Here is a 27,986-nt window from a genome sequence, read left to right on the forward strand (position 1 = left end):
TTACCTCTGGCTCGATGGAAATGTCGTTACTTTTGCAAGTTTTTGATCTTTGATCTTTGATCTTTTGACTTAAGTAAAAGTGAAATTCTGACCTGATGATGGCGCTTTAAGAAAAGCGAGGGGATCACCAAGGTAATCACATTTCATCTGAATGGAACAAGATTGTCTGCATGAAATGTGAAGACAGTTTACTCAGAACCAAAACCTCAACCTTGTGGTGGCGCTAGAGGTCAGAGGGTTACCAAACTGAGCAGGATTCATCCTCCAGGAACCATGAATATCTGTACGTTCATGCATTCATGGTAATCCATCTGGTAGGTGTTGATATATTTTAGGTCTGGGCCAAAATGGAGGAAAAACTGACACTCTAACATGGCCAATAGAAATAAATAAGATCTTGGATATTTGAGTATTAATCCTATGGATTGAATGTAATGGGTTCAGCTATGTATAAATACTATTGTCAACACACTGAAAGCAAAATTTCAATTTTAATGGTCGGTTTTCAAAACCCTGAAAACCCTGCAGCAGAGATGTGGCTGGCCTGGGAAGATTTGTTACTTAATTTGGACTTAAGGACTCGAGACTTGAGTTGAAGACTTGACTCTGCACAATTGGGAAATAACTTAAAAGACTAGAATAGACAGCACTGACTTTGAGGACATAGATTTGGATTTAAAGAATATACAATTGTTTTGTTGTTTTCATAAGTATTTCTCTGTCTACTTCCTCCTGGCAATGTGTACCCACTGATTGGGTAGTCATGGGAAAAGAGTGGGTTGCCTTTATTTTCCATTTCTCCCACTGCCTCCAACCTACGTTGTGCTACTCAGAGTGAACCCTGGAAGAGAGGAGTTCAAAGCACATACCAGAGAGCGCAAATGATAACTGAGATTCTCTAAACCTTTACCTTAAGCTCCTACTTCATGACACACAGATCAAATCCTCGTCATCGCTCTCTCCAGATGCCATTCCTTCCTCATGTCACCCCCCTCCTCCCTCTTCCTGGAGGGGGTTGTTTTATGTCACACTCAGCACGTATATCTGCTATAGCCACCAGCAGCAGCAGGGACACCAGATGAGTCCAGCCATTGGCTTCTTCCCCTCACACCGACCCACCCCTCACCCAACACAATGGGACTGATTGTCCATGCGACGCACACCCACACACAGAGGGGGCTTTACTCGGGGGGCTGAGTGTCGTGTCCCCCCCCCCCACCACCACCATATGCCCCATCTCCGCTGGAATGTGATTATCTTTACTCGCTATAGAGAGGAATGAGGGGTAAAAAGAGTCAAAAAGCATCAGAGAAGGCAAGACGGGAGGCTGGGTGAAAGGGCGAGTCAGTCTGTCACTGAGCATGCGAGTGTGTGTGAGAGAGTGTGAGAGAGAGAGAGAGAGAGAGAGAGGGAAGGGAGGATGCAACCAATGCAGCGAGGCAGCAGTTTAACACGAGCCTGAACCTGCCAGTGCAAGCGACAGAGCGCAGAGAGAGGGGAGGGAGAGGTCTTTTCACTTCAGCCTAGCGGTGGATTTTAATTTCTTCACTGGACTCCACCTCGCTGCTCTTGCAGGACACAACCTCCAGTCAGGTTAGTGCTTCTCTGTCTTTTTAGACCGGTTTACCCACCAGGACCAGACGCTGTATCCATCGAGTGCACAATGCAGCCGTGGGGTGTTGGGTTAACAGAGAATGTATACAAAATGTGGGTGGTTCGCGACCACAGAGACACTAAAACGCTGTTTGCTATTCTCAACACACACACACAGACAGACACACACACACGTCGCCTGCTGAGGGTGATGGTTAACAAAGGGGATCTCACCACAGGATGTTCTTCTGGCGGGTGCTGTAGCTGAGTGTGACAGTGGTGGTTGTGTGTGTGTGTGTGTGTGTGTGTGTGTGTGCTTGTGTGTGTGTGTGTGTGTGTGTGTGTGTGTGTGTGTGTGTGTGTGGGAGCTGTGGGTACCCTCAGCAGTGGGAGCTATATTGGCTGGAGGGGACTATTAATTTTCTTTAAGGCGTTGTTCACTGAGCCTCTCAGCTGCAGGCTGTCTCAAGATATGCACTACAGATCTCACACACACACACACACACACACGCTTGTGCACGTAGAGGGTACTGCTGCTGATTTCAGTTAACTCTGTTTGCCATGATTGGCGTAATCGGCCTCAGCTGTCCACAGTGAGCTGTGGGAAACTATGCAAGTCTGTGTTCTTGTGTGTGTGTGTGTGTGTGTGTGTGTGTGTGTATGGATGCTTTTATGCCCATGTGCGTGTGTGCGTATAATGTGGTTTGCTGGTCCTCGACCGACTGCAAGGAAAACTATGATTTCAGGTCACCTTGTCATTAAAGCTGTAATACAATCTCTTGATGATACTGCTTGTAGTGGCAGCACTTTATCCTGAACATCTACACAGGAAAATGGCTTTGTAAATATTAGTTATAAAACAACAAATTGCTGCATAATGACTTTTTTATTATCGGAAAATTAAAAGAGGAAATATGCCCTGTGCTGTTTTTTTCTCTTTGGGCTAAATCTCTCCACGCCATCTCCCTGCTGTGTGCACTCACTCTAACTCATTTGGCTAGCTATCTCTGCAGCTGAAACCATTAACTCTATCTGCAGCAATATGTTTTCTGTAGTGCTCCCTCCACTCTCTAAGCCTAGCATCCCATAAAGGCATGCAGTGGCAGCAGTGTTATCAGATCCTGCTATTTGTGCTGCGATAGAGGCGGCCCTCACTAGGTCTGTGTGTGTGATCCCACCGAGGGGGATCCTCCGGGATCAATGAAGTCCCTGCAACAAATCCAAGAGCTCAGGTGGAAACCAAGGGAGGTTAGGAGCTTCTGATTCACAAACGGAGAGGCCTCTGTGGCTCAAATATAAATCAGTAAGGTGGATTTTAAGGGACTTGCAGTCTCTGTTAAAGTTGGAGTACTGGGGGTTGTCTATCTGGCACATTAACAGCTTTCATTAGAGAAAATCAGCCTTTCAGACATTAATTAATCAAGTCCCTATATGGGAGCCAGTGGGCCTGGATCGCTGTAAGATGTTTAAATAAAAAGACTCTGGCGGACGTTCTGGTGGATTATTGGGCAAACACATATGCAGATTTGTTGGTTTGATGCCTTAAAATACACCCTCTTCATCACTGCTCTACCCCCCGTCATCTTCTACCTTATGATGTTAAATGAAGTAGAAATGTGATGAATAACTGAGAAACAGAAGCTGCGTGTGAGCTTGCAGTGACCATGCTCAGGGGGAAGGGAACTTGTCATAAAGGCAGCGGGGGCCAGATACGTGATGTAACCAAAAATGGGATTAGAGACGTTGTTTCTAAAGAGAAGCTAAAGGGAGGAAGGCGTGCTAAGAGCCTCGTCACAGTGATTTCTCCTGTGCACACAAGGACACAAACACTACAGTCTGCTTCTAAGGAGCCTCACATCCTCACATTATGGCTTCTTCTTGCATTTTCTTCAGCAGGTATCTGTGTGTGTGAGTGTGTCTGTATGCATCATAGGTGTGAACACAAGTGCCCTGTATCTGACTCTGACATGCTGTCAGCAGCTGCAGCTTCGTCATCGTGGGATTCATCCTCCTCACTCCTCACCTTCCCTGCTTCCTTTCTCTCCCTTTTACCTCTTGGATAATTTAGTTTATTTCTCCCTCTCTTCTTTCTCTAAATGCTGAGGTAGAAATGCTGTGTCATTGCCCTGCACAGGCACCACTGGTTTGGTTAGAGGCAGCCGATCGTCTTGTCATTCTGTCCTCTCCTGGTGTACAGTGGTTTGTCTTTCTGCTGAGCCTCCTATGACCCAGACAAGAAATGCTGATACTGTTTGACACTTTACTCCACCAGGACGTGTGTCTGTGTGTGTGTCTGTGTGTGTGTCTGTGTGTGTGTGTCTGTGTGTGTGCGTGTGAATGCAGACAAGCAGATGACTCGATTTATGTGCACTATTGGTTTAAATATGGCGTGTGCAGATCTCGCTTGAGACAAGATTTTGTACAAACATGGTGGCAAAAATGAGGAAGAGAGGATATAATTTCAGCATGATTGGTTAAAGAGGAAGTTTGTGTTGAGTTAGATGTTAGTGTCCCTCTTTCTCTTTCTGCCTCATTAGTGCTCCAGCCTTGGCTTCAGGCTCGCCTGCAGGCCTGCTTTCAGGACTGCAGGGTTTTCTGTGCATTCCAGCTCCGCGCTGAGAATATGGGCACCAGTGCCTCCAGTCAGAGGCTCTCATTCATACTGAGCACAATGATCCTGTTTGAGCCACAAGTTTTTACCCACGCTGTTTGATTGGCATTATATTCGACATCTATTTACTTCATCCATAATGCATTGAGTCCAATCTGTTTAGCATTGAATCTCTGTTGCTTACTGTTCCCTCTGTGTGCTGGAATCAATAGAAGGAGATAAACATTTTAAGACACGTCGAAATGAAGAATCTATCTGGAATATTATATTTGCAGTTTATAATGATAACAGATTCGTCACTCAAAATTAATAGTAATTTCCGAAACAATGTCCAACTGACTCTTTAATGTTGCAAGCTGACTCATTTTAAAGCTAGAATCCTTTAAAGGGAGAAAGGCTAAAGACATGATATTGAGCTAGAAGACTGAGGTTAAAGTTGAAATAGCACTGACATACTGTTGATAGTAAGCCAGTCAGCAGGACACGCAGCATACATTAGAGCAGATAAACATACTACTTAATCCGTCTCTTAAACTTTTGCTCTTGCGTTTGTACTTTAAGAGTTTGGATGGGGGCGTCTTTGTTCAAGCTTTTCCAAAATCAGCAGAGTATTGTTCCGACTACAGCCCCATGTGCACCGCTCCAACACAGGCAGAAATCCAAGGCTTAATAGAGCTGCCTTGCCTAAGCTACGCCAAGCTATGATTGGACAAATGTTGCGTGGGGGAGTGGCTTAGCTAAAGGTTATGAGACTTGAGTTCTGTAACATCACAGTTTCAAAGTTTTTATTGTGGTTTCATTGCAGACAGTAAAATCTTCTGAAATCAGCATGTGAAATATCTGTCCACCACGACCTTTCACAAATGTCATGTGCCGTCGCTCCTGCGTACAAGGCCTCTGTTGTGGCTCAGAGCATTAGAATATCACCAAGTCTTTGTTTTCATCGTCAGACAGCATGAGTTGTAGCCAGCATCAGATGAGTAATAATAACTTAGCCCCCGTTTGTGAGAGTTTCTCATGGAGTTATTTTTGGAAATAGGGGCTATATTTTAAACCCAGGAAGTGATTTACTTTAGCAGAGCTGATGGAAACTTAAAGTGGTTATTTCTGTAAATGTTTTGCTTAAAAATGGGTTGCATGCACATTGAATAGGAACATAGCTAGACTGCAAGCAGAAATACCCAGAGGAAATGTGGCACTGCAGGGTTCAACTTCACTGAATAAATACAAATATGAGTGCAGCTGGTGTGCGTGAGTTTACTGTTGTCTATTGCTTTTTACAGACACAGTCTGATTGTTTTTTTTCTTCTTTCTATACACTAAAACAGAGTAGTGGTCTTTTATGCTGTTTATAGGTCACTTTCGCATATCTGCACTTGATCTGTGAGACATTTCAGATCCAGTTGGTTCAGCCTTATCATAAAAGGCCATGCTGTGAATGAGCACTGTTGTTCATTTGTGAACAGACTGGTCTGCCGGGGCCCAGTCAGACGTGGTGATTGGGCGGACAGGATATTGATTGACACATTTGGGAGCTCCTGCCCAGCAGCTGTGATCTGTTTCCCGAGGTAGACAGGCAGGTCACAGAGGGGCGGAGGAGGAGATGGACAGAGGAGAAGGAGAAAGAGGGTGACAAAAAAGGAGACAACTGACTGGTAGAGAGAAGAAAAGAGGTACGGTGAAAAGGAGGAAGTAGGAGAGAGAGAGACTGTTGCCTGTCGATGTTATCGCATACACTGATTCCAACAATCGATCCCTTTCTCAGTGCCCAGTGATCACATGTCTACACTGCTGTTGGATCTCAATTATGGGACTCTCATTACTCTCTCTCTATAATACTCACTCTCTTTCTCCCCACAAGGATTCATACCTGCATGGACCAGTTATGGAGTTTAATGTGTCTGTCATCTGATATCCAGAGCACATTTGAATATTCTTCTCACTATGATGGTCATCACTACAGTGACAACCTAGAAACTTCCACCTTTCTTTGCCTCTCTCTCTTTCTTTATGCATTCCCTGAAGTACAGACAGGAAGTGTTTAAAGGGGAGGGGGGCTGTTCAGGTTCAGGAACGCAGCACACCCAGTCGCCCATTTGGCCTGCCCTTATTAGACATGGGCCAGAGAGCATGCTCAGATCGTGCTAAAAGCTTATCTTCACATGCTGGGCCCGTGTGGGGAGCATGCTGGGAGCCAGGAAGAAGATGGACAGCGTTGGCACAGGATGTACGAATTTTATGAGGCACGTGTATAAGTTAGCAGCCTGTGTGGAAGAGCAAAAGGGGGACCATACATATCTACAAGTTATTGCTTTAATTTGGACGTGAATTGAGAGCAAAATTATTAGAGGATTGGAAAGGTCAAGGCTAAAACTAAAACTGTTGGTCAAAATTGTGTGACGTGAAAGGGGCCACACATGGTCACACACCAACAGAGAGTTATCACCAACTCCACAGTTCCCCTCAGCTCTACAGGGTGTTATAGCGTCTTTTAACTGCTTGTCTCAGCAGCATTTACCGATTTGGTTCACACTCACCGTCGTCCTTATGCTGCTGCTCAGCACCAAACAGCACACCCACGATGTTAGAAACTTTGAACATAGTGGAGCATTTCACAGCCAAAGAGCTCAACAGTTAGTGGACACCGAAATGAAACTAAAAGAAGAGTGAATACCAGACTGCAGCACTGCAATGGCTCCCCATAAACATGCTAGAAAGACTTTTCTGATTGGCTTATTCTCTGAACAATAATTCATCACAGACCTGAATTGGTAGACGGAGCGATAACTACATCTTATGTCCACGTTTGTTCCGTGAGCTGGAGACTGGGGTCTCATCTGGTTGCCTTGACCGCACGAAGGCTTTACAAGGCCTTTTAATTTTCACTCTATTATGTTTGTGGCAGAAAACCATAACTCTTTGGTAATTGTCCATTATTGAGGGACAAGAGAGGAGGGAGACAGACGCATCTGGTCTCATTCAATAGCCAATCTCTTGTGTGTCAAGCATGAAAACCTCAGACATGTGCTCGCACACACACAGAGACATGCACATTATCACCAGCATGAACCTCAGTATGATTAAAGGGGTGTGACTTGGCATATTAATACATTCTCCCCTTTCCATTATTTATGAGTTACATTTGAATGGTAGTTATCTCAATGTAGGGCAGCCATGCAAATGAAGCTGAGGTTACTTTGTATTCTTCTTATAGGCAGAAATGATCTTTCTTTTATATTTAATAGCGTCTATTTCTCATCATTATTGGATGAGAAGAGCAGATTCCCCCCTGTGATTTTAGGTTTTTTTTAATTTCAGAATCTTTTTGTGTAACACTCATTTCTGCTGCAGTATATCAGGGCTTAGATTAGGTTAAAATTGGGCTTTGGGAGGGTTTGTGCAGTCAAGATTTGTGTAATACAATTAGCATGTGAGAAAATGCAGTTAGACCGCACTGGCGCCGGAGCTGAAAAACCGGCGAAAAGATAACGTGGTTCCTCACAGTAGAAAATGTGTTTACTAATGAGTTGTTAGACTATTTGGCAGGAGTGCAGATGGTTAAATATTAACTGTTACAGCTGGTTAATTTTCATCTCTTTCACTTCTCCATTCATGCCGCTCTTCTCCCTACTTCCTCCACCTTTCCTCACCAGTGATTTACAGTGTTTCTGCCCCCTCTTTTGGTTTCACTAGTCTTCCCACTCTCTCCTCCCACCCTGGGGTGACTTTGTCCTTGAGTGCTGGCTAACCCTCAAAACATTATTATGGAAATGGTTAAAAGTGACCGTGAATCAACATCTTGAAGGACGACTTCTCCCCCCTCCCTTCCTCCCATTCTCTCCCACACCTGGTGACTCTGGTTTAAAAGGAACCGGTTTGTGCAGTGACAGGGCAGGTATTCTAGGAGGGTTTGATGGATAAACACAGACATGAGGTAACTAGGTATTAAGACGGGAAGACTTTGCTCTTAAAAATTACTGTAATTTCCTCATAGATGCCGATAAAACTGAGTTCTCGAGAGATTCTGAGATGGATGAACATCGTGTAGTTGACAGGTTGGGGAAAACTCAGCCATACTGGAGAGGAGGAGTGTTCTCAGGTACTGTAGAGATGTTTTCTTTTGTTAAACAGCCAAACAGCTACAGAAACGTAAAGAAAATACAGTTTGTTTTGGCTTCAGTTCAGGGGTTTGAGGTGAGTTATCATACGGAAGTGGATGAAGTGTTGGTTTTAACAGAGAAACCCACACACACAGGTGCTGATAGATAAATGGATCCATTGGTGTGGGTGCAGTCACCTTAAAAAAATATCATAAACATGCAGCTTATTTGTTGTGGGGAAACCATTTAGATAATTAATCATGACTTGGTGGAAGGTGAATTGAACTGAGCCTTTATTAAAGGTAAGGTCATTTTTCATGTTCATAGTGTCCAGAAAATGTAGAATCATAGGAATAAAGTTACTGCAACTACTGCAACAACTTCTACTTCATGCTGCAGCCGCTGTGAGTTTTATGTCTTAGCCTGTGTGACATGTTCAATATGTGAATATAATATGATGTGCTTTGACAGAAACCTAACTCAGGTTCAACAAGTTTCTTGTCTACGTAGAGAGGTTAGATGTTTTAGAGGGGAGTGTTGTTCTTATTTTTGGAAAATCATTGTGCTTTTAGTTTTATCTTTGATTTGGTATTATATATTTTTGATATTATTTTCCTTTTCTATTTAGTTGAAGGGTAAGGCTGGCATTGTTCGCAATTTGTTTTTCACTACAAATCCCATGAAAAGACCAAAGACTACCCACAAGCAGTGCAGACATATAAATACATGTTAAATAATTTACTAAACCAGCTGGGCACTGTAGTTTTTAGCAAACGTTACTCAAATGAGTAAAATGGGCATTTGTTGGGGACTATTTCCGGCTGTGGACTGATACACATTTGGTGACCTATGTGTGGAGGTACTGCAGCAGGATGGTGTATATGAGACTGAGTCAAAAATGTAACGACAATATGATACAGATCATGTGCTTCAAGAGGTTCTGGAGGTCTGTAGCACAGATGAATAAGCCGTGTCATTGGTAACAATTGTTAATAGGATCAATTAACTTCAGCTTTTAGTCTCAGGAACACTTCCACTGCAGAGTAATCTCTGATGCCTGGTCTAGCTGGCATGTGGTTCTACTGAACACAAAGCATCCATAATCTATAACACATTAAATGGAACCTTTTCCACATTCCCTGATGTGAACGGCAAAGCAGCCAGACGTGTTGGTGAGGCGATAGAACATGAGCAGAGGCAGCGGAGAGATTTCATTTTGTGTTTTGACTGAAGGTCAGAGTCGGGTCATAACTCATTTGGTGTCGTCTGACAGAATCCGCTTGTTGCTACAGAGCAGGTAAAAATGTAAACAGAGACAGAGCTACTGTCAACAGCTGAGAGACTGACTCGTGCAGTGATAGGTTTGTTTACGGCACGTTTCGATAGTGAGATACTGCATATGCATGAACGCACACAGTCTGAGGGTTTGATAAATGTCACAGCTCATTAACTGACCTTCATCTGTCAAGGAGAAGTCACCACTGTGCTTTTAATCAGCCCCTATCATCACAGCTTTGTATAAATAGAACAAACCATCAACGTATAGTGGTATTCGAATGCGGCAGGGCTGCCACCATTTTCGTATGTTACACTAATTTTCCTATGTAATGCTTTAATTTGGGGAGCTGAGTGGATTGTGATGAATGTGGCTGCTTAATTAGATTTTTATTTTCCTTGACTGCCATCAGTGGGGGATTTGATGCAGTTTGCCATCTGTGTTGATGCGTGTTTAATTCATGATGCTAAGTAGAGAAAACTGAAGCCCAAAGACATACAGGAGGCACATTTGTTTTCTAGTTGGCAGGTTGTGTTCAATATAAGATGTATCTGACATGACATGACAGAAGTGCATTTACATTTACTTTGACCTGTGCAGCTTGTGTTTACTGTAAGTGACAGTAAGCTGGTAAAAAGCACATCAATGAGGAAAATCGACCCCGCTTTCTCAGTTCCTCAATTAGATTAGTGATTTTGTTTGGACACAGGATGCAACTCATTTCATTCTCAGTATTCTGCTTGTTAAGTGAAGTGTGACTTGGGTTACGGGTCCTGCTGTGTCCAGTGTGTGCTCAATTATATGCACGTGATTTCCCGCAGACTGTCTTGAGAGACTTCTAGATGATTGAATATGAAAAACAAAACAGGAAGTTTGCAGGCAGGAAGAGGAAGTTTAGGGTCAGCTCAGTAAATGAATTAGTGGACTCTCCCCACCATACATCATCAGTGACGTTTCCCCCACACCCACCTCTCAGACACCCATTAATTTGACCTTTATGTTCTTCTTGGATGTTGTCACTTATGTTCTGGCAGAGTGTGTGGCATGCTTTTGAGTGTATGTTTGTGTTTTCACCGCTGACATCGTAACACATCTCCCCACTTCAGGAAACAATAGGAGTACGATGAGTCTGGTCACATGGCTGAAAGTCTGCTGGAAAGGGGGTCACAGTTTGAGTTAGTGGGTTGTTGTTAGAAGGGTGTCATATTTACGTAATGCTTCTGATAAGCTGCTTACATGTGTTTCATTCTGAATAGGGAACTTATATAACAGATTGAGTTTCAACTTATGTACTATAGAACTGTAGACACACACACATATGTGAACTGTAAAGTTTAGGTGTGTGTGTGTGTGTGTGTGTGTGTGTGTGTGTGTGTCTGTGTGTGAACAGCAGGCAGGCCTGTCATGAGGAGTCCAGATGGTGGGTGGAGAAAGCCCTCCTTTAATCCCTGAGCCAGGATATTATACCCCCCTTCACATACACATGCATGCGCAAACACACTCACACACACACACACACACACACACATACACCAAGTCAAGTACCTCGTCTCGACAGTTTGCATGGCCCCACGCTGAGTTCGTCCACTTTTCCTTTACGTGGCATTATCCACACTCCATTATGTCGGCCTGAGCTCAGCACTGATGTGCTGATATATCCTAACTGATGTGCTAAATGCTTTGTCTGGTGCATTAGTGGCAATAATGACAAGTGATGTATTTATATGCTATTTGTACAACTAAAACGTGAATTTAATGACCAAAACGAGTGTGAGTAAGCTCATAGAATTAGTCTGGAATGAGTCTACACACATGATAGTGGCTCTGTGAGGATGTACTTTCCAGAGTGAAAAGTTGAGTTAATCTTGAGGAAAACATGGATGTTTGTAGTACCAGTAGTTTCACTACTATATTTCACTTTGAATAACAAATGAAAAAGAAAATCAAAGGCATCAGGATTCATCATCTGGGAACCATGAAAAACACATCCGTTAAATTTTAAAAACCTTTGAGGTGCTTGTCAGGGGGTCACCAAAGCCTTTGAGATTCATCCTCTTGGGACCAGGAATATTTGCACCAAATTTGCTACGAACATGAAAAATCAAGCTAGAAAAGCTTCAGGGTAAATGAGGATAAAAGACAATAAAACTGCTTTCTCGCTGCTGTGATTGGTCTTGTGTCAGGGTCATCGTCATGGCGACGCCATTGCCATCGCATTGAGTGAAAAAAAGCTGAACGCAGTCAGCTCAACATTCATTTGCTCTGTCGTACAGCTGCTATATTGTTCTGTGTGTCACTTTCACATGTTCCTGCATTGCAACAACCACACTGATCATCCAGCAGCTGTGATGCTTCATAGTAGATCAGACTGAGCATAGGTTTGTGTGTGTGGGGGTCTGTTTAATTCTGAGTTATATATGAGTGTGTGTGTGTGTGTGTGTGTGTGTTAAGGGGGGGCATAGTAATACTCATGTGAGCCCATCATTGTTTTTATGACCGCTGCTATTTTCTCTTTAATCTTTTATGTGCATATTAAACGTCTGTGTTGAAAGAGTGTTGACTCTCCCCACAGACGATGCCCCACATATCACAGACAGACTAATTAGGGTCTCTTATCTCCAAGGGGTGGTATATTCCTTTTCATTCTAAAAACAAACACAAGTCTACTACTGATCTTGATGAATGCAGCGACAAGAAGAGCGCCCCAGTTCTCCAGTCCCATGCACGTCCAGCTCAGTGTCTCAGCCACCTTTTGGCCCAGAGAGCCTGAAAATATGGAAAATAAAAAAAAGATAGTATGCCATGCTTCCTCCTGCCTTTTACTTTCCTTATTTTCATCACCTCCATTTGTACAACCCGGTTTGTGCGCCTCTTAAATACAACATGGGGTTTGTTAGAACTAGTTTGAAGCTCCTGCCTCAGATCATTAAATGTCCTTCTTTTCTCCTACTTTGTTTGTGCTCACCAACAAGTGTGTCGGCTTCTCTTCATAGTGAAATGTGTGTTCTGTTCTATTGCAGAGAAGAAAGACAAAGCTGGCTGTTTCCAGTCAAAGAGCGCCGATGAGGAGGCCTGCGTGGCGCTGAAAATCGAGCACTCCAGAGGTAGGAACCGTCGTCCTAACTCACCCTACAGCCACTTTTCTGCTACGCTCATAAGAATGAGTCTTTTTTAGATGATTTTGTCACAGAAGGAGGTTTGTTTCCTGCCTGTATCTGTATTTGTGCTGGTGTTGACATCTTTTTTATAAACTATTTTTTTCACATCTTCTTGATTCTCATTTTTTGTTGCGTGAGAGGTAACGCTGCCACAAATTAAGATGCAAAGCTTGGTTACTTGTCAGTCATCACCTCTGATTCACAGCAGGAGGGCTGCACGTATTTGCATTTGATATCAACGCCACGCAGAGAGTTTCAAGCCTTTGAGCCGCTCCTGATTTTGACCAAATCTAGCAAGATCCTCGGCTTCTTTTAAGCAAACCGGCTGTGGTGAAGTGAACCTTAAGACTGATGGGCAGAGAGCGGATGCAGGATAAAGCTGTGAAGCGCAGTATGAAGACTCCTCCCTGCAGCTCACTGCTATGCAAGGATGTGAAAAAAGCTGCTGCTCTCTGCTCTATTTTTAAAACTTTGCGTGCATACGTGCGTGTGTGTGTAGCTCACAGTCAGCATCTGTGTGATGAATGGGTGCTTTCCTCCTGCCCCCAGTGTCTACCTATTTTTTCCCTTTTCTCATTTTCTCTCCTCTTCATGTGCACTGCGTTCTCTCCTGTAGATCCTCCTGTTCTTTCACTCCTCCTCCACCTGGCTTTTTCATTTTCTCTGCTCGTGCATTTTCATCGTACCCTCACTCTTCCTTCCTGTCTGTTTCATCGTGTTTTTCCTCAGCGTTGTTGGAGATGTCTCCTCAACTTTTGCCTTTAAGTCATTGTCTGCAAAACCCTGCAAAATAATGCCACTATGTCCAGTCCAGTCTCCACCTCCCATTTTCCCCATCTCTTTCACCTCCCCACTCTCCATCCTTTTCTTTTTTCTTTTGTCCCCCCTTGCCTCCTGGTTCAGATCAGACTGGGGTTGTAATCTCACGCTGGCCCTTGGATTAGGGGATGAGGTACAGTTAATCTGAAGAAAGTCTGGGTAGTTGAACAGAAACAGCTAATCCCCCATGCCGGGTGGTAATGGTTATCTGTCACCACACACACACGCGCGCACGCACACACACACACACACTGTCTGAGCCAGTGTGATGGACACAATGAATGCTTCGTGTACCGGGTAGAGCCAGACGTACTGCAACTACACACTCTCTAATCTCATTGAGTGATGTAGGGCACCAGAAATGCCTAGAAACTGGGTTTTGTGTGTGTGTGTGTGTGTGTGTGTGTGTGTGTAAGTAATGTGAGAAGCAGCAGTAAATGTCACTGTTTTTATGTTTGTCTTTCATGCACCTCTCAAAGTATTTTTCCCACTTTTACAGTATCAGTAAGAAACCTATTTTTCTGTATTTGACAGCTGATAAGTAGAAAAATAGAAATATTGCAGGATGAATCCACATCATCAAAGCATATACTGTGTCCACATGCACTTAAGTAGCCGATTTTGGCTGTAAAGTCATTTCTTAAACTCAGAGGAAATAAGAAATCAGGTTTTCTTAATGGAGGAGCGTGAACCAGGTTAGCACTGTGGGAGAAACCTGCCTTCTTTTGCCATGTCTGCATTTAGGCATTTGTGTGCATGTTCACGATGAAAAATTCAGACACCGTTATAGCAGAATGGAGGGAGGAAAGGGAAATAAGTAAAAAATTATCAGTGCTTTTGTATTAAATAGATTTATCTGAAGTCCCACTAAAATAAGTGAAACTAAGCAGTTGGTCAGTGGTGAAATTTAACAACAGAACCAGAACAGTTCAGCATCAAATATCAAAAAAATTATTAGATTATTAATTAGATAGTTAGATAATTATACCAGTGGCATGTATATGTGGGGTACATAGAACCCAGGAGTCTGTGAACAAATTTCCTGGATTTCCTGTGTAATAGTCAGTGAATGGAAGCATGAGAGTGCAGCACTGAGATGTGAGCATGCGAGTGCAGTTTTGGGTCATGAGTTTCACTGTGGGAAGACGAATCTTCAGCATATAAAACATACGTGTTTGCCTCATGTATCTGTATGTGCAGGTATTTTAGAGGGAATTTAGTGAATGGAAGTTCGTCTCGTCAAACTGGTTCACGTGAAGAGAAAAATATTCCTTCCTTCATTCCTTCTAATCCTGCTCTGCTGGCACTTAACGCATGTCAGCGAGCATGCAGGTGTTTGACAAAGAGCGTACTGTGTGTGTGAATGTGTATGTGCAAGAAAACGCATACCGCCCATATATCTATAGATAGCAAGATGTCAAGAATTATTGATGTCATATGATAGCTGTTGTGTGGTTTTAATAAGGCCTTCCTGAGTTAGTGTTTTTTTTTTTTTTTTATCATGTGATTGCTCAAAGTTGAAATCAGCAAACACCTCTGAGCAGCTCTGCACACAGGACAGATAGAGAACATGGAGAGGCTTGCGTTGCAGTTCCCTGTGCTGACTTCTGCAAAAGGTACATCTCGTTCCTGGTAATATTTAGCTTGTTCCAAGGATCTTTGTTTTATTTTCATACAGATTTCACTTCTTACCATTTTTTTTTCTTTTCCTCCTCTCGCTCAGTGTTTACTGTTTTTTTCTTCTTCTTCTACTTCTTGGTTTTCCCTTTTTTATGTACTAAATATTTGAAAAAGAAATATGCCAGAGGAGGAGAGTTTGATGGGATGGTGGTTTGAAATAATACATTAGAGACTTTGGGCTTCATTTAGGTTTTAGCAGGCAAATGAGGGAAGTGGTGCGCGGCGCTCCAGGCTGCTCCAGTGCTGTTTGTTAATCATTGATCAGACTAACTGACTGATAGCAGGCTGTGTGCTGTGCTGTGGCTGTTACACTGGCTGGTCTGTCCTCTACTAGTGGTCCTGTTTCACAACAGCATTCTCGGCATTAGGAGGCAATTATGGCAGTTATGATCAGATGAAAACAAATGAGATCAACCAGTGAGAGGAAGTTTCATTATATCGTATGTGCACTTACTGCTGAATGTCACAGTTTGATTTAGTACTGCTCATTTCTGCATGCTAACTTTCGAGAGAGAAATCTTGTTCGTGCAGTTTTCAGGTCTGAAGGCGCAGATCCTGTTGAGAACCTCTGGATATGTGTGTGTGTGTGTGTGTGTGTGTGTGTGTGTGTGTGTGTGTGTGTGTGTGTGTGTGTGTGTGTGCACTTGTGTGCGTGTGTGTCAGTTTGTGTGCCTCTGTACTTTTTAAAAAGCCACTTCAATAGGGTGTGTGTGTGTGTGTGTGTGTTGGAGTGAGAGTGAAGGAGGAGTCTTGCTGCTCTGTGACTCTCCTGGCTGAGCTGAGTCACTCAACGGCAGCTCTGCCTGGGAAGATCGCATGGCCACCCTAAACTTAGTGCTCTTCTGGGACACACACACACACACTCTCACACTCGCATCACTACCCCTGACTGAGGATACACTCTACATTTGTTGTCCTGTCTGTCTCAGGCACTGGGTGAGTTCATTCACAGGGATTTTTCACTGAGCAGAATATTATGTTTCTCCTCTCTCTGATCAGTTCTTGTTGGTTTGTCTCTCCTGAGTGTGATCCTCTCTCACTCTTTGTACTTTAATCTTTGATTTTAGATCATCTGCAGCACACCACACGGTCACATTTCTGTCAATTTCTGAGAACGTGACAGTGTCGCAATGTTTACTCTCTAAGACTGACTGAGCCTTTAATAGAATAAATAGCCTACATATGTAAACAGGCTCAGACAGATTATTGTACTCCATAATTTATACCCTTTTGTATGTCAGCCATGATGGAAGAGTTGCAAGCTGATTTATGGCCAGCTGAAACTGTATATGTGAAGATTTTTGTGTGTAATCTGGACATGGCTGTTAACTTCAACACACTCAGATTTCTTCCATTCATCTTCCTCTAACGTGGCCGTAACTGTGTAGAAGCCATCCACATGATCCTTATTATGAAGAAGAAGAAGAAGCAGAATTGGTAAAAAAAAAAAGTCCTCTCAGACATTCCTTGTGATGTGAATGTGGCGCATAATGGGGCCACGAGACATGAAGACAAAGCTGTAGTTTCGAGGCAGACACTCCCTTGCCTGGTGTCCTGAGCTGCTGGCAGGGCGGGACGCACTGCACCATACACACAGGTGTGCCTTTTGTTTTTTTCTCACCTGGAGCTCTCATAATGAAATGTCAGGCACACATTTTGGCAGGAGATACAGAAAGAGTGAGGCAAGGGGCACGTACAAGACAGGTCAGGTGACAACAACTCATCAGGGAGGTGATGATGTCATGAGCACTAGGTAGAAATGTCCCAAACGTTCACTTAATAGCGTTTGACTGAGAGGCTGAGTGGAGATTAACTGACTGGCACAGCTGCCCACCTGCAAAGCCACGAGGACTGCAGTTTGTTTCTGTTCTTAAAGGGCAAGAAAGTGTCTCAGACTTTGCTGCAGGCTTTGGTCTCAAGGTGTTTTTAAAGGCATGGTTGAAAAGGTCATCAAGTCCATTTTCAGCCACGCTACTGGCTACTGCTGCTGGCTGGATTGTCTTAACATTTTCATTCAGTCCCAATAGGATAAATGGGTTTTTCCAATCCCCTGACACCTCCTCTAGCGCCACCATAATGCTAACATTTTTTTGTTTGTGATGAAACATCTTAACAAATATTGTACAGATTGATTGTCAGATTTCCATAGTTCCCAGAAGATGAAAACATTATACATTAGCATGTTAGCATCGTCACTGTGAGTATATTAGCATGCTGATGTTAGCATTTATGCTGGAGCATGACTGTAGACTTTTAGTCTTGTTGAGATTGTTACAGATAGTCTAGCTGCAAGTGTATATAGCCATAAGGTCTTGCCTTCCAGGTACTGGGGTGATGTTTTTTTTTATTATTAATACACACAGATCCTTCATTTGTTACCTCAAATGGCTGAACTCTCTAAATCAGATGAATAGTTAGCCTAATTGTCATACAATAGACGTGGTAACTGGGATCTAAAGATTATTAGGATTCATCCCCTGAGGACCATGATTGTACAAACAAAATTTCATGGCAATACGTCCAACATTTATTTTGCTTATGACCAAAGTGTTGTTGTTGACCAAAACCTTGTTGTTCATGGAGCTTAACTATTTATTGGCACAAGTTGGGATGATTCACTATTTTCGGACACAGTTTGTTTTTTTGTTGCAGAGAAAGATATTTGTGTCGGAGTGAAACATTCCTTTAGCCTCCTTTGCTGGCTTGCAGTAAACTGTTTCTTCTACTGCAGTGGCAGAGCTGGGGGGTTGTGGTTGGAGGTCTTTTAATGTTATACTTCCAACACAACATTGACCACACAAACACACACACACACATATAGCACAGTCAGGTAAGCCACAGGAAGTAGATTCTCTCTAGTCATTCTCTTTGAACAAGAAAGTGGATCCTCAGATAACTCTAGAGGATATTTGTGAACTCAAAAGACACTGGGTTCTCTGGAAACCAGCATTTTGCACAAGTAGTTCTTTTTCATCTACAGCACGAATGACACCTGACCTTTACCAGAGGATTTTTTCTTTTCCCTTACTCACCGTGCACTTTTGGATTTATTTAGTTTGAAGCAGATGCCTTCAGGCTCAGTCCACTCAGTTGTGAAATACATTTTGTATCTTCAGAAGGTAAAGGGCTTGTTGCCATGGCAGCATATCTCAACATCCTCTAACAAGGACGGAGGCAAAGGTTGAGTCTACCTCTGACTTCCTAGATTGCAGCAGCTCTCCAACAGTGTTTCGGTTTCTATGCAAATGTAGTGTAAAGTACACATATACTACAGTATGCAGTCGACATGAAGTACCTGTCAGACACAAGCTCATCTTTTGTTTATATCATCCACATCAACAAGTCTCAGATCCAGACAGGAGGGCTCCTTTCCCGTCACACAGATGGAGGAGGAGAATCAAAGTGTCTCTGCAGGGTGGTGGCTGGCTGCTACTAATTTACTGTACGCGGCGGTCTGTCACTTGTGCCAAGCCAGCTTTAATGAGAAGATGCCAGAATGTGTGTGTTACCAGGAGCAGCAGTTCCTGCCAAGCACTCCGGCTCTGAGAAAGGAAGTAGAGTTTATCCTATTTTTACTGTAACAACTGGTTGTGTGTCACTGCCCTAATGGTTCAGATAAGAGCTTAAAGATAGCTGATCCTTACTTGAAATCCGTTTCCATGCAATTAACAGAAGAATTGGTATACAGGTCCAAGCCAACTATGTTTGCATACCTAGATCTATGTACTTGTATCTCTGTTTACATTTCTGTTTTTGTCTTATCTTGAACAGTAACACTTAAAAGATCCGCACCACTTGCTTGGGTTGAAGTGAAAGCCTGCAGCACAGAGGTGATTTACAGCCGAGGGACTGGTGTTTGACACAGTTAATAACAACCCTAGGAGACAGAGGCAGGCTGTGGAGAGTGGACCCCCTGCAATCTTCTAGGGTAAAAGCCATATGTGGAGTACAATCTGGAGGCAGAGACTTAATTTTACATATATAATATAGTGCATAACTTGTTGCTTTTCTTATGATTTCTTAATGTGGCCACGAGGGGAAGCCAAGCACATAATCAAGAGAAATTCCTGAGGCCGCTTTCAGAATTGATTGGTAATTTCAGGCCCATGTTTAGAAAGTCTGCTCTCCCAAACACAGCGTGGGACCGTTTCCAGTCAGACAGTTGCTAGAGCTGTTGTCTTTAATTACGGTCAGGCTATAAAAATAGAAACTGTGACTATATGATTCTGTGGTTTGTTTGTTTTTTTCTCTCTCTGTTTTATCATTGGTTAAATAAAGATCACTGTAGGGAAAATAAATAGGCAATGGGGCCCAAGCACCATTTTTGCTTATAGCAACAAAAGTTTGGTAAACAAACTGCATCTCGTCACATGTAGTGAACATGTTTTTCACTACCAGTTGTTCACAGACTGTAGGGCTGCCATCAGCAATTATTTTCATCATAAATAAGTCTACCGTTTTTTTTCTCAATTAAGTGCCTAATCATTTTGCCTTGGAACTGTAAGAAAATTGTGGAAAATACCTCTGTCTTTACTTTTTCTAAAGCACAAACTGACATATTCAAATAGCCGTCCAAAAGTCCAAAAGCCCAAAACCACAAATTCACCATCACATAAGAAACATTGCATCTATCACATAGAAAGGCAGCGCATGTGAGAGGCTGAGCCTAAGTAATGTTTGGCATTAGTACTAATTAGCAAATGTTAGCATGCTAACTTGGTGAACCTCCTACTTATTACCTGCTCAACATCTACTCACTCGCTGTGAGCATGTTAGCATGCTGACGTTAGCTCAAGTACAGCCCATAGACTGTTGAATATAAAAGGTAGACGTGGCCACTGTGGCGTCACCCAGTGGTTTGTGGACTGTCGTTTTGAAGCCTCAAGTTTGGCTTTATGGAAGTCGCCATCTTGGTTTTTTGGAGCCAGACATTTCACAAAGCCTACGTTGTGACTAACCAATCGGACTTAAAACATACCCTGCTTTCTGGTCTACTTTACTCTAAATGGAACCGAAATTTACTAAATGAACATTATGCTGTGTAGAAGAAGACTTGAAACTAAAGATTGAGACCATAAATGTGTTAGGAAAATGTTTACTGAGGTACAGAGGGTAATTTTCTCATAGATTTCTAATCATTCAGACTTCCTTTTGCGAGCAACAGACTCGCCCACCTGCTGGCCATTAGAAAGATTACAGATTTAAGGCACTTCTGCATTGGCGCCACTTTTCAGACTCAGAGGCTACATCCACTTCTTTTGTACTTATATGCTTGTACTAAAAGTGGTGTTGCTTGATTTATTTTTGCAGTCTTATTATTGAGTCTATTAATTACTACTGGCTAATGATTTATACTTCGAGGATGGAAAATGCCTCTTCCCATATTAGCATCACTGAGTGGCAAACAAAGGAGGACGAGACTTTTCTGTCTGTGTACTGCAGACCTTCATGGGTGAAAACAGAACAGCTATGGATAAAAGTAGTCGTAGTAGTTGTGGTTTTTGCGAAAAGTACAAGTGAATCCTCTAAGCTTCACTCTACATCTATTCCACTACATGCACAGTTTATCCATCCAGTTAGCCATGCACAAAGCTTCATTGATTTCTGCGTCCAGCACATACATCAGTGCCACTTGTTAAGTCACGTACATCCATTTAAGTGACCACTTTAAATGGGAACTAATGGACTAATAGCTGTAAAGTAATGAGAGGACCTTCTGGCTCCCTTACAATTTAGCACCATATATGGGCCTTTCTGCACTCATGTCAAAGTGCATGCGTTTTCACATGCATGTGCATGTGTGTGTGTGTGTCTGTGTGTTGTGAGGTTAGAGGAACGTAGGCTACTGTAAACACATCCAGCGTGTGTCTGTCGCTCCATTAAATCAGTCTGTCTGCTCTATCTAAACACTGATGCTGTACCATCTGTGGCCAGCTGGTTAGGTAAAAGCCTTTCTGGAGCCTTTTATCAACTGGATCATTATCTGGATAATCAACTGAACTGTCTGACAGTCTTTAATATTTGGCCTGCAGCTGTTTATCATGAACGCATTTGCAGCAATGAATATATATAGTATGTCCGGTGCATAGTGATGAGATATGGGATGAATTCTTGCTGTATATGAAAACACAGAGGCCTGTGGTAAAATATGATGATTCAGAATCAATCATCTCCATACAGTTGCATGAATTGAAGTTCTAAATAAGTGTTTTGTGGTTAAAATGAATGCTGCAGGGTGTCCAGGTGGTCTGGTTTGACTACCCCCCCCCCCCCCCCCCCCCCATTTCCTGTCAGCTCCTTACTGTCTTGTCTAAAGAGAAAAAAACAATGTTCACATGGAGCATTACATCCTGTTTTGTCATAATCCTTCTCACCGCTCTCATGTCATTAACTGTGAACAAGAGATGTTGTCATGTTCTTGTTGTAATGGACATGTCTTCTCCCTCTCTCCCTCTCTGTCCTTCAGCTCTAGGCAGCAGCGTGCCGTGTGAGAACAGAAACCCGCCCAGTGTGCAAGCGTGTCTGAATCGGGCGAGCGGTGGGTCGACTGACAAGAGCAGGGGAGGGGTCAATGGAAGAGGCTCTGACAGCAGGCCTCGGTCGCAGTCTAAACCACAAGGTACATAATGACAAACAACATTTCAGCCAAACACTGCAGTCGGAGGGATATTTGACACTACTATATCAGTCAATGTTTTCTATGTGAAGTCGAAGAGAAAGTACTGACACGCAAACGCTTATTGTCTCAGTGACCTTTCTCCTACTTTATTTTGTCCCTCTATTCTTGTTAGCTGTGCAGTTCTCTAGAAACACTATATATTCTGCAAATTCAGCCAAGCCTGACAGCTTACATTAGTGGTGGAGGCAGTTCTAATACTACACAGAAAAAAATACTCTGCTACAAGTAAAAGTCCTATTCTGAAATTCTTACTAAGCAAACATATGTAAAATAAGTATAATCAGGGAAATATACTGCAAGTAAAAGCACTGAATTCCGAAAAATGGCCCCTGTGACTGTTCCTCTATTATGTATTAGCAGTGTGTCATGCATTAATGTAAAAGCAGGATTACACTGGTTGATGTGGAGCTAGTTTTTAACTATTTTGGACAGTTGATCTTGTGTACTATGTGGTCCTATGCATGCTCAGGCCACCACAGTGGGACAGTGAAAACAGGAATAGAGTTCTGGGATCAGTGAACCCTGAGCCTTGTTCCTCTTTTATTTGATCTGAGTAAATCATTCAAAACAGATACAGACAGGAGACAGAGCTCCATTACTTCTGCTGCTATAACTCATGCAAGAGATTTGATTCCTAAAACAAAAGTAAAACTGCTCAGCTACACGACACTGAGCTGGGTTACTTGTTTGTCACATGTGGGATGTATAATACAGCTCAGCGTCCTCAGTGTGTGTCAGTTAGGGAAGGGTATACCGCCCCTCTGAGGTGCAAGTCGACATTGCAGAGACATATATTAGCATGAAAAAAGTCAAGGTAAATATCATGTTTTAACTTCTCCCCCAGTGCCTCCAAAGCCACTGCATCTCCAGAGCCCGGTGACATCGCTCTCGTCCCCGCTGGGCCGCAGCCAGAAGCCACCACTTAGGCCGGGCATGGAGGAGGGAGGAAGAGGAGGAGGAGGAGGAGGAGGAGGAGGAGGAGGAGGAAGGGGAGCTGTGAATCGGGAGAAAGCCCGGGAGAAACACTCCAAAGTGTCAGACCTCATCAGCCGCTTTGAGGAGAACAGGTAGAAGCTGTTTATGGCGTGTGCTCCCCTGAAAGTATGTGCTGTGAGGAAGATGAGCGGTGAGTGTGGGACGTGTGAGGATGTGTGTGAGAAATTACTAATTTAATCAGATGCCAATCCATTGTGTCACATTAGTCAGTGAAAGTGGCTCTTCAGTATTGCTCTCTCTTGAGAAATCTCACTGATTCCACATCATCACACTGTCTGTGACCGGCATGGAAATATTTACCGTGGCAGACAGTTGAAGAGCTCCATCTACGTCACTGAACAGCTTTTGTAATACGGGACCTCATTCAGGCTGTTGTAATCACAGTGACGGCAAACTTTGTCTGTCCTAATGTTTCCTATGCCGGTTATTTCGAGGATGAAATGCAGAAGTCCCTCGATCAAAGTCTTGAGTCTGAGTCATTGATAGTAGCAGAGACGAGAGCCGTAGACAGAGCGAGCTGAGATTAGTCCGTGCTCCACAAGCCACGCGTTAGCGAGGGGATGAAAGGAGATTTGTACAGGCGAGGTGGAACACAGCTCCTCATTCAGTGGTGGGGCAGGACTCAGTGTTGCGAGATGAAACCCAGGAGAATGAGGTAGGACCCCCTCTCTCAACTTTGTACTTTAATCTCCTCATATTTACATGGTGATTTAAGTATTCATTTGGCTGTGCTTGTGCATAAAGGATTGTGACGCAGGAATGAGCGAGACGTTTCTGTCAAGGCTTACCAACGTGTTTCTGCATTCAACCTTGTTCTGTTTTCAAGCCATGTAAGTTTTCAGTGTAGCTGCAGCTTTGTCTGCGCGAGGGAGGCCCATTGAAAGTGGTGAGAGGCGCAACAATGGTGCCCTTGTCCCGACTGCTCATACAGTAGAGCCCAAAAATATTCATTCTGCCGCATCGGCATGCCCACTAATATTGCCCCCAGTGTCTTCAGCCTGTAGCCTCATATTCCAATTCATCTCAGGCCTGGATCTCCGAAAAGAGAATCACAAAATCTAAGCAGAATCCCGGGCTCTCTCCACACCTTTCATCACAATTCCTAGTGCTGAAGAGAGGTTAATCAGAGCGACTGGCCCAATATTTTCAGTCAGACTCTGCTTGGGCTGTGGGGATTAGCCCTCTAGTGGCCCTGGAACAGAAAGAGAAGGGAGGCCCGCAGCTTCTGAGAACAGAATTAGCCTACTAATATACTAATCTGGTTCACATGGCACTTGGCTGCCTTAAAGGCACCTAGGCTGCCGCGTGGCAAGTGAGGCTGTTTTTAATTCTAATTTAGTTCGGCCTGTTTTGAAACACTGTCATGTACTGGCAGACTTGCTGTGCTATTTATATGCAAAGAGGAACTACTGTGTGCACCTACATGACACAAAGTGAAGTTGTGTGTGTGTGTGTGTGTTTTTCTTAAAACAGCGTGAAACTGTATCTCTCACCAGCTAATGGTGGTATTATTCAGTCTTCCTCTGAGGGTTATGGATGATATATTGTTTCACATCCAAGCCCTTCAGGTGGCCGACGGCCCAGAAGTGATTCATTTGTGGAGTGTTTCACCCGCCTGCTGTTGTTCCTCTATTTATATATACTTCCTGTTTCTACGGGACAGTGACATTCAGCACAGCAGTGAGGCTAAGTGAGCTCTGAGGATATTACCTGCACGGCTGTTTTTTTGGGGGGGTTTTTTGCATCAGTAAAGGTTAGATGTGTGTCTTCTGTTTCTTCTCTGCTAGAGATATTGATGCTGTAAGCGCCTGCAGTTTTGTCCTAGATCTGATTTGTGGCCAGTTTTACAACAGAAGTGAGATCAGGAAACCGAGCTAAGATGCTGTAGTTACTGTATTGTAGGTTACTGCTTGCTGTAAGACATGAGGGTGATTTATGGGGAAACAGCTGCACTGACTGCCGGTACAGGATGTAGAGTAGATGAATGGTGACATTGTGTGTGCGCGTGCGTGTGTGTGTGTGTGTGTGTGTTTGTTTTAATCTAGCTTCCATTCCTCTGCTGTGTTTCAAATCGTCTTGTGCAAACTGTTTTCTCCATTTCATTCATGCTCAAGCAAATAATGGAAGAGATGTTACGGCATAATACATAATGTGGGTTCTCCTTGGAAGTAGGACAGCATCTTTCTCTGGGGAGTAGTGTTGTACCTCTCCCCCTCCTCCTGTCCTCCTCATTACTGCACCTCCATTACTCCTTGGCTCACACACACACACACGCACACACACACACACACACACACTTCCTCTGCATTACACCAGCTCTCAGCAGCCTCATAAGACAGAAAGAAGTTTGTGCATCTCCACAGTTTTATTTATAACTCTCACACTCACGTGCAAAAGCTCTCTGCTTACCGTCGTGCCCCACACTCCCTGATCAACGAGTCGGCTTGAGCAGCTACCGAACAGACTCCTGTAATCTTTTTTCCTCTCCTCTCCTTTTTTTACTGGGTAGTTTAACTCTTTCTGTGCTCTCGCCACACTCACCGACTTCCTCCTTTGCCTTTTCCTCTCTTCCTCCAGCAACACAGAGAACAAGAGAGACAGCTCTCCGCTCAAACAGATCAGCAAGTCATCCAACTGCAGCCCAGCTCACCGCGCCCACCAGAGGCAGACGGAGACCAGCGAGGTTCAGGAGAACCACTCCTCCGCACCGGCCGCGCCGCAGGATGCCCTCAAACCAGAGGCTAACGGGGTGCTAGCGCAGATGGAGCAGGACAAGGGGAGACAGGATGAAGAGGAGAGGAACAGTGAAAGTGTGAGGACAGAGACTGCCGGGCTGGTAAATGGAGATATGGGGGACGGGAGCACAGAAAAGAGTGATGATCATTCACCTGCACTCACAGACAGGACTGGCACAGAAAGCCACACTGAGAATGAGGACAGTGGGACTAAAACAGAGAGTGAGCAGAGGAACGAAGAAGGGAGCGCAGACCAAAAGGTATGTGCATGTCTCACTTTGCTCTCACTTTGCACCCATGTGATTGGTGAATTTACATCCTTCGTGCCATATATGTGGAGCCTGACAGAGCTCTCCTGTTCGTCTACCGCAGACTCTGCAGTCTCTGACACACAAACCGTCAGCATTTATTTATGTTCTGGGCTTTCAGTACAATTAAATCTTCTGAACTGATTCTGCTCTGGGTTACTCCAACAACAAGAGTAGAGTTACAGTGTGTGTGTGTGTGTGTGTGTGTGTGTGTGTGTGTGTGTCTCAGAGGGGTTATTTTCTGTGAAGGCCGAGCAGATGAACGCTTGAACAGCTGAGTCTGTGCCCTGCGCCGCCCCCCACCCTGTGGGAGCCTGTTGTCTGCAGATTATAAATATCTCAGGTTCAGATCAATGTCTGTCCTCTCACTGCTGACAACAACACAGATTTTTACTGCTCTGGATGACTTTAGGAGAAGCTTTATCAAGTTGAGACTTGACTTTTGTGCTTATTTCCTATTCTTAATTTCCTGAGTCATTGCATGCTCTCTGGCCAAATCTAGCAGCCAGTCAAGGCTCAATTAAATCAGTGTGTCTGTATCAATATCTAACTGTTAATATTGATGCCTCAATGGATCCTGTAAGTAGTATTTTTACTGCTGTAACTGGTCGAGCTGGAGCTCATTTTAACTGCTTTGGATCCATTTCAGTAGTTTACTCCAGTGGTTCACAAAGTAGAGGTAGAGTTCCTCCAAAAGCTCATGAGATATACCCGAGAGGTTATTAGATGATTAATGGGGCAGGAAAGTTCTGCTACACAAATTTGTATGACTTATTTGGGATTCTTTCTAATAGCTGATTTTTTTATGCTCACTCCGATGGAACTGCTAACAAATCATAAACATCTGAAACATGACGTTTGTCCCCAATTACACGCAGCTTTTCTCTAAGGGGTCACAAGTCAAACAGACTAGAAACAACTGGTTTAACCTCTGACAATGCATTGGATTTTAAAAGCTTATTATATGTTGAAAAATGTACTTAAGTACAGCTGTACCTACCAACCCTGGCCTTTTGCATGTGAAGCTATACCACTCATATCCCATATATACATATATCCCCACTGACCAGTATCTAACACACAAAACACAATAGATTTAATTGCTCTTATTCTGAAGCGTAGTGGGGCTGGAAAAGAAATGCAAGGACATGAAAGAACTATAAAACTTCACCTTGCACTAATTTCTCAGAAACTCACTGGAGAACTGGCAACATTGCAGAAGTGCTGACAAATGAATGATGTGGAAATGTGAGGCTGATTGCTCTCGGACACTCAGACCAGCATTTGAGAGGAAGATATGGCTTCCTTGTGGTTATGCACACTGCAAAATACTCTGCTACCATGATCATTGTGGCAGTAAACGGCAACGTTTCATCGTATCAGTATTTGATTTTTTGTTTTTTACTGAGCACATCTTGAGGCCACAGTTATTGTTTATCATGCTGATCTGAAGCTCTGATCGACATGTGTGTGTCTTTGTTTGAGTTGGTGTCATTTCCCTTCTTCCATATTTTCATTTCCTGTTCTGAGAGCCCCTGGTTCCCCACAGCCCAGTGTTAAGGACACATACGCCAGTTGTACATGCTGCTGCACACAACAACAGTGAAAAAGCATCACACACTTGCGCTGCACTCAGCACAATAAACGCACGATATTCTCGAAACAAACAAACTACAAACAACATTTGAAATGCAAATTGAAATGCAACACGCTGTTCCTCAGCTACTCACTCTCTGATGGCTGTTTGAAAAGCGTAGTGTGTAGTGTGATTGTACCTGAGCTAAACAGGAACTTGCAGGGGGGCGGGAAGCTATGATTCTAAATGGCAATGATGTAGGAGTGAATACTGACTTAAACTGAATTCATGCTCTACACTCATTTTGTCCAACACTTCTACATTATTTCCAGCTCAGTTTAACTCCAGTCGCTGTGTTGAAAAGCGTATAGGCCCCATTTTGCTCTAAGCCTTAGATGACAATACCAATTACTCATTGTTAGATGAGTATTAGACTGAAACGGTCATTATCCAGA

General features: G+C 43.4%; 1 protein-coding gene across 3 annotated transcripts in view; it reads left to right on the forward strand.

Annotated features, from left to right (window-relative positions):
- The window catches only part of fgd4a (FYVE, RhoGEF and PH domain containing 4a), a 49,423-nt gene that overhangs the window by 15,311 nt on the left and 6,126 nt on the right, over positions 1–27,986 (forward strand). Inside the window, exons 2-5 of one of the 3 annotated variants that reach the window (XM_070830563.1) lie at positions 12,601–12,696; positions 21,710–21,856; positions 22,761–22,983; positions 25,490–25,907. In XM_070830563.1, the coding sequence (XP_070686664.1) occupies positions 12,601–12,696; positions 21,710–21,856; positions 22,761–22,983; positions 25,490–25,907 (884 nt within the window). Of the gene's footprint in view, positions 1–12,600; positions 12,697–21,703; positions 21,857–22,760; positions 22,984–25,489; positions 25,908–27,986 lie in introns of all 3 variants that reach the window. The other 2 variants (XM_070830564.1, XM_070830565.1) reach the window with 2 other exon arrangements.

The sequence above is a fragment of the Pempheris klunzingeri genome, chromosome 5 (genome assembly GCF_042242105.1).
Source record: "Pempheris klunzingeri isolate RE-2024b chromosome 5, fPemKlu1.hap1, whole genome shotgun sequence".
Classification (NCBI taxonomy): domain Eukaryota; kingdom Metazoa; phylum Chordata; class Actinopteri; order Acropomatiformes; family Pempheridae; genus Pempheris; species Pempheris klunzingeri.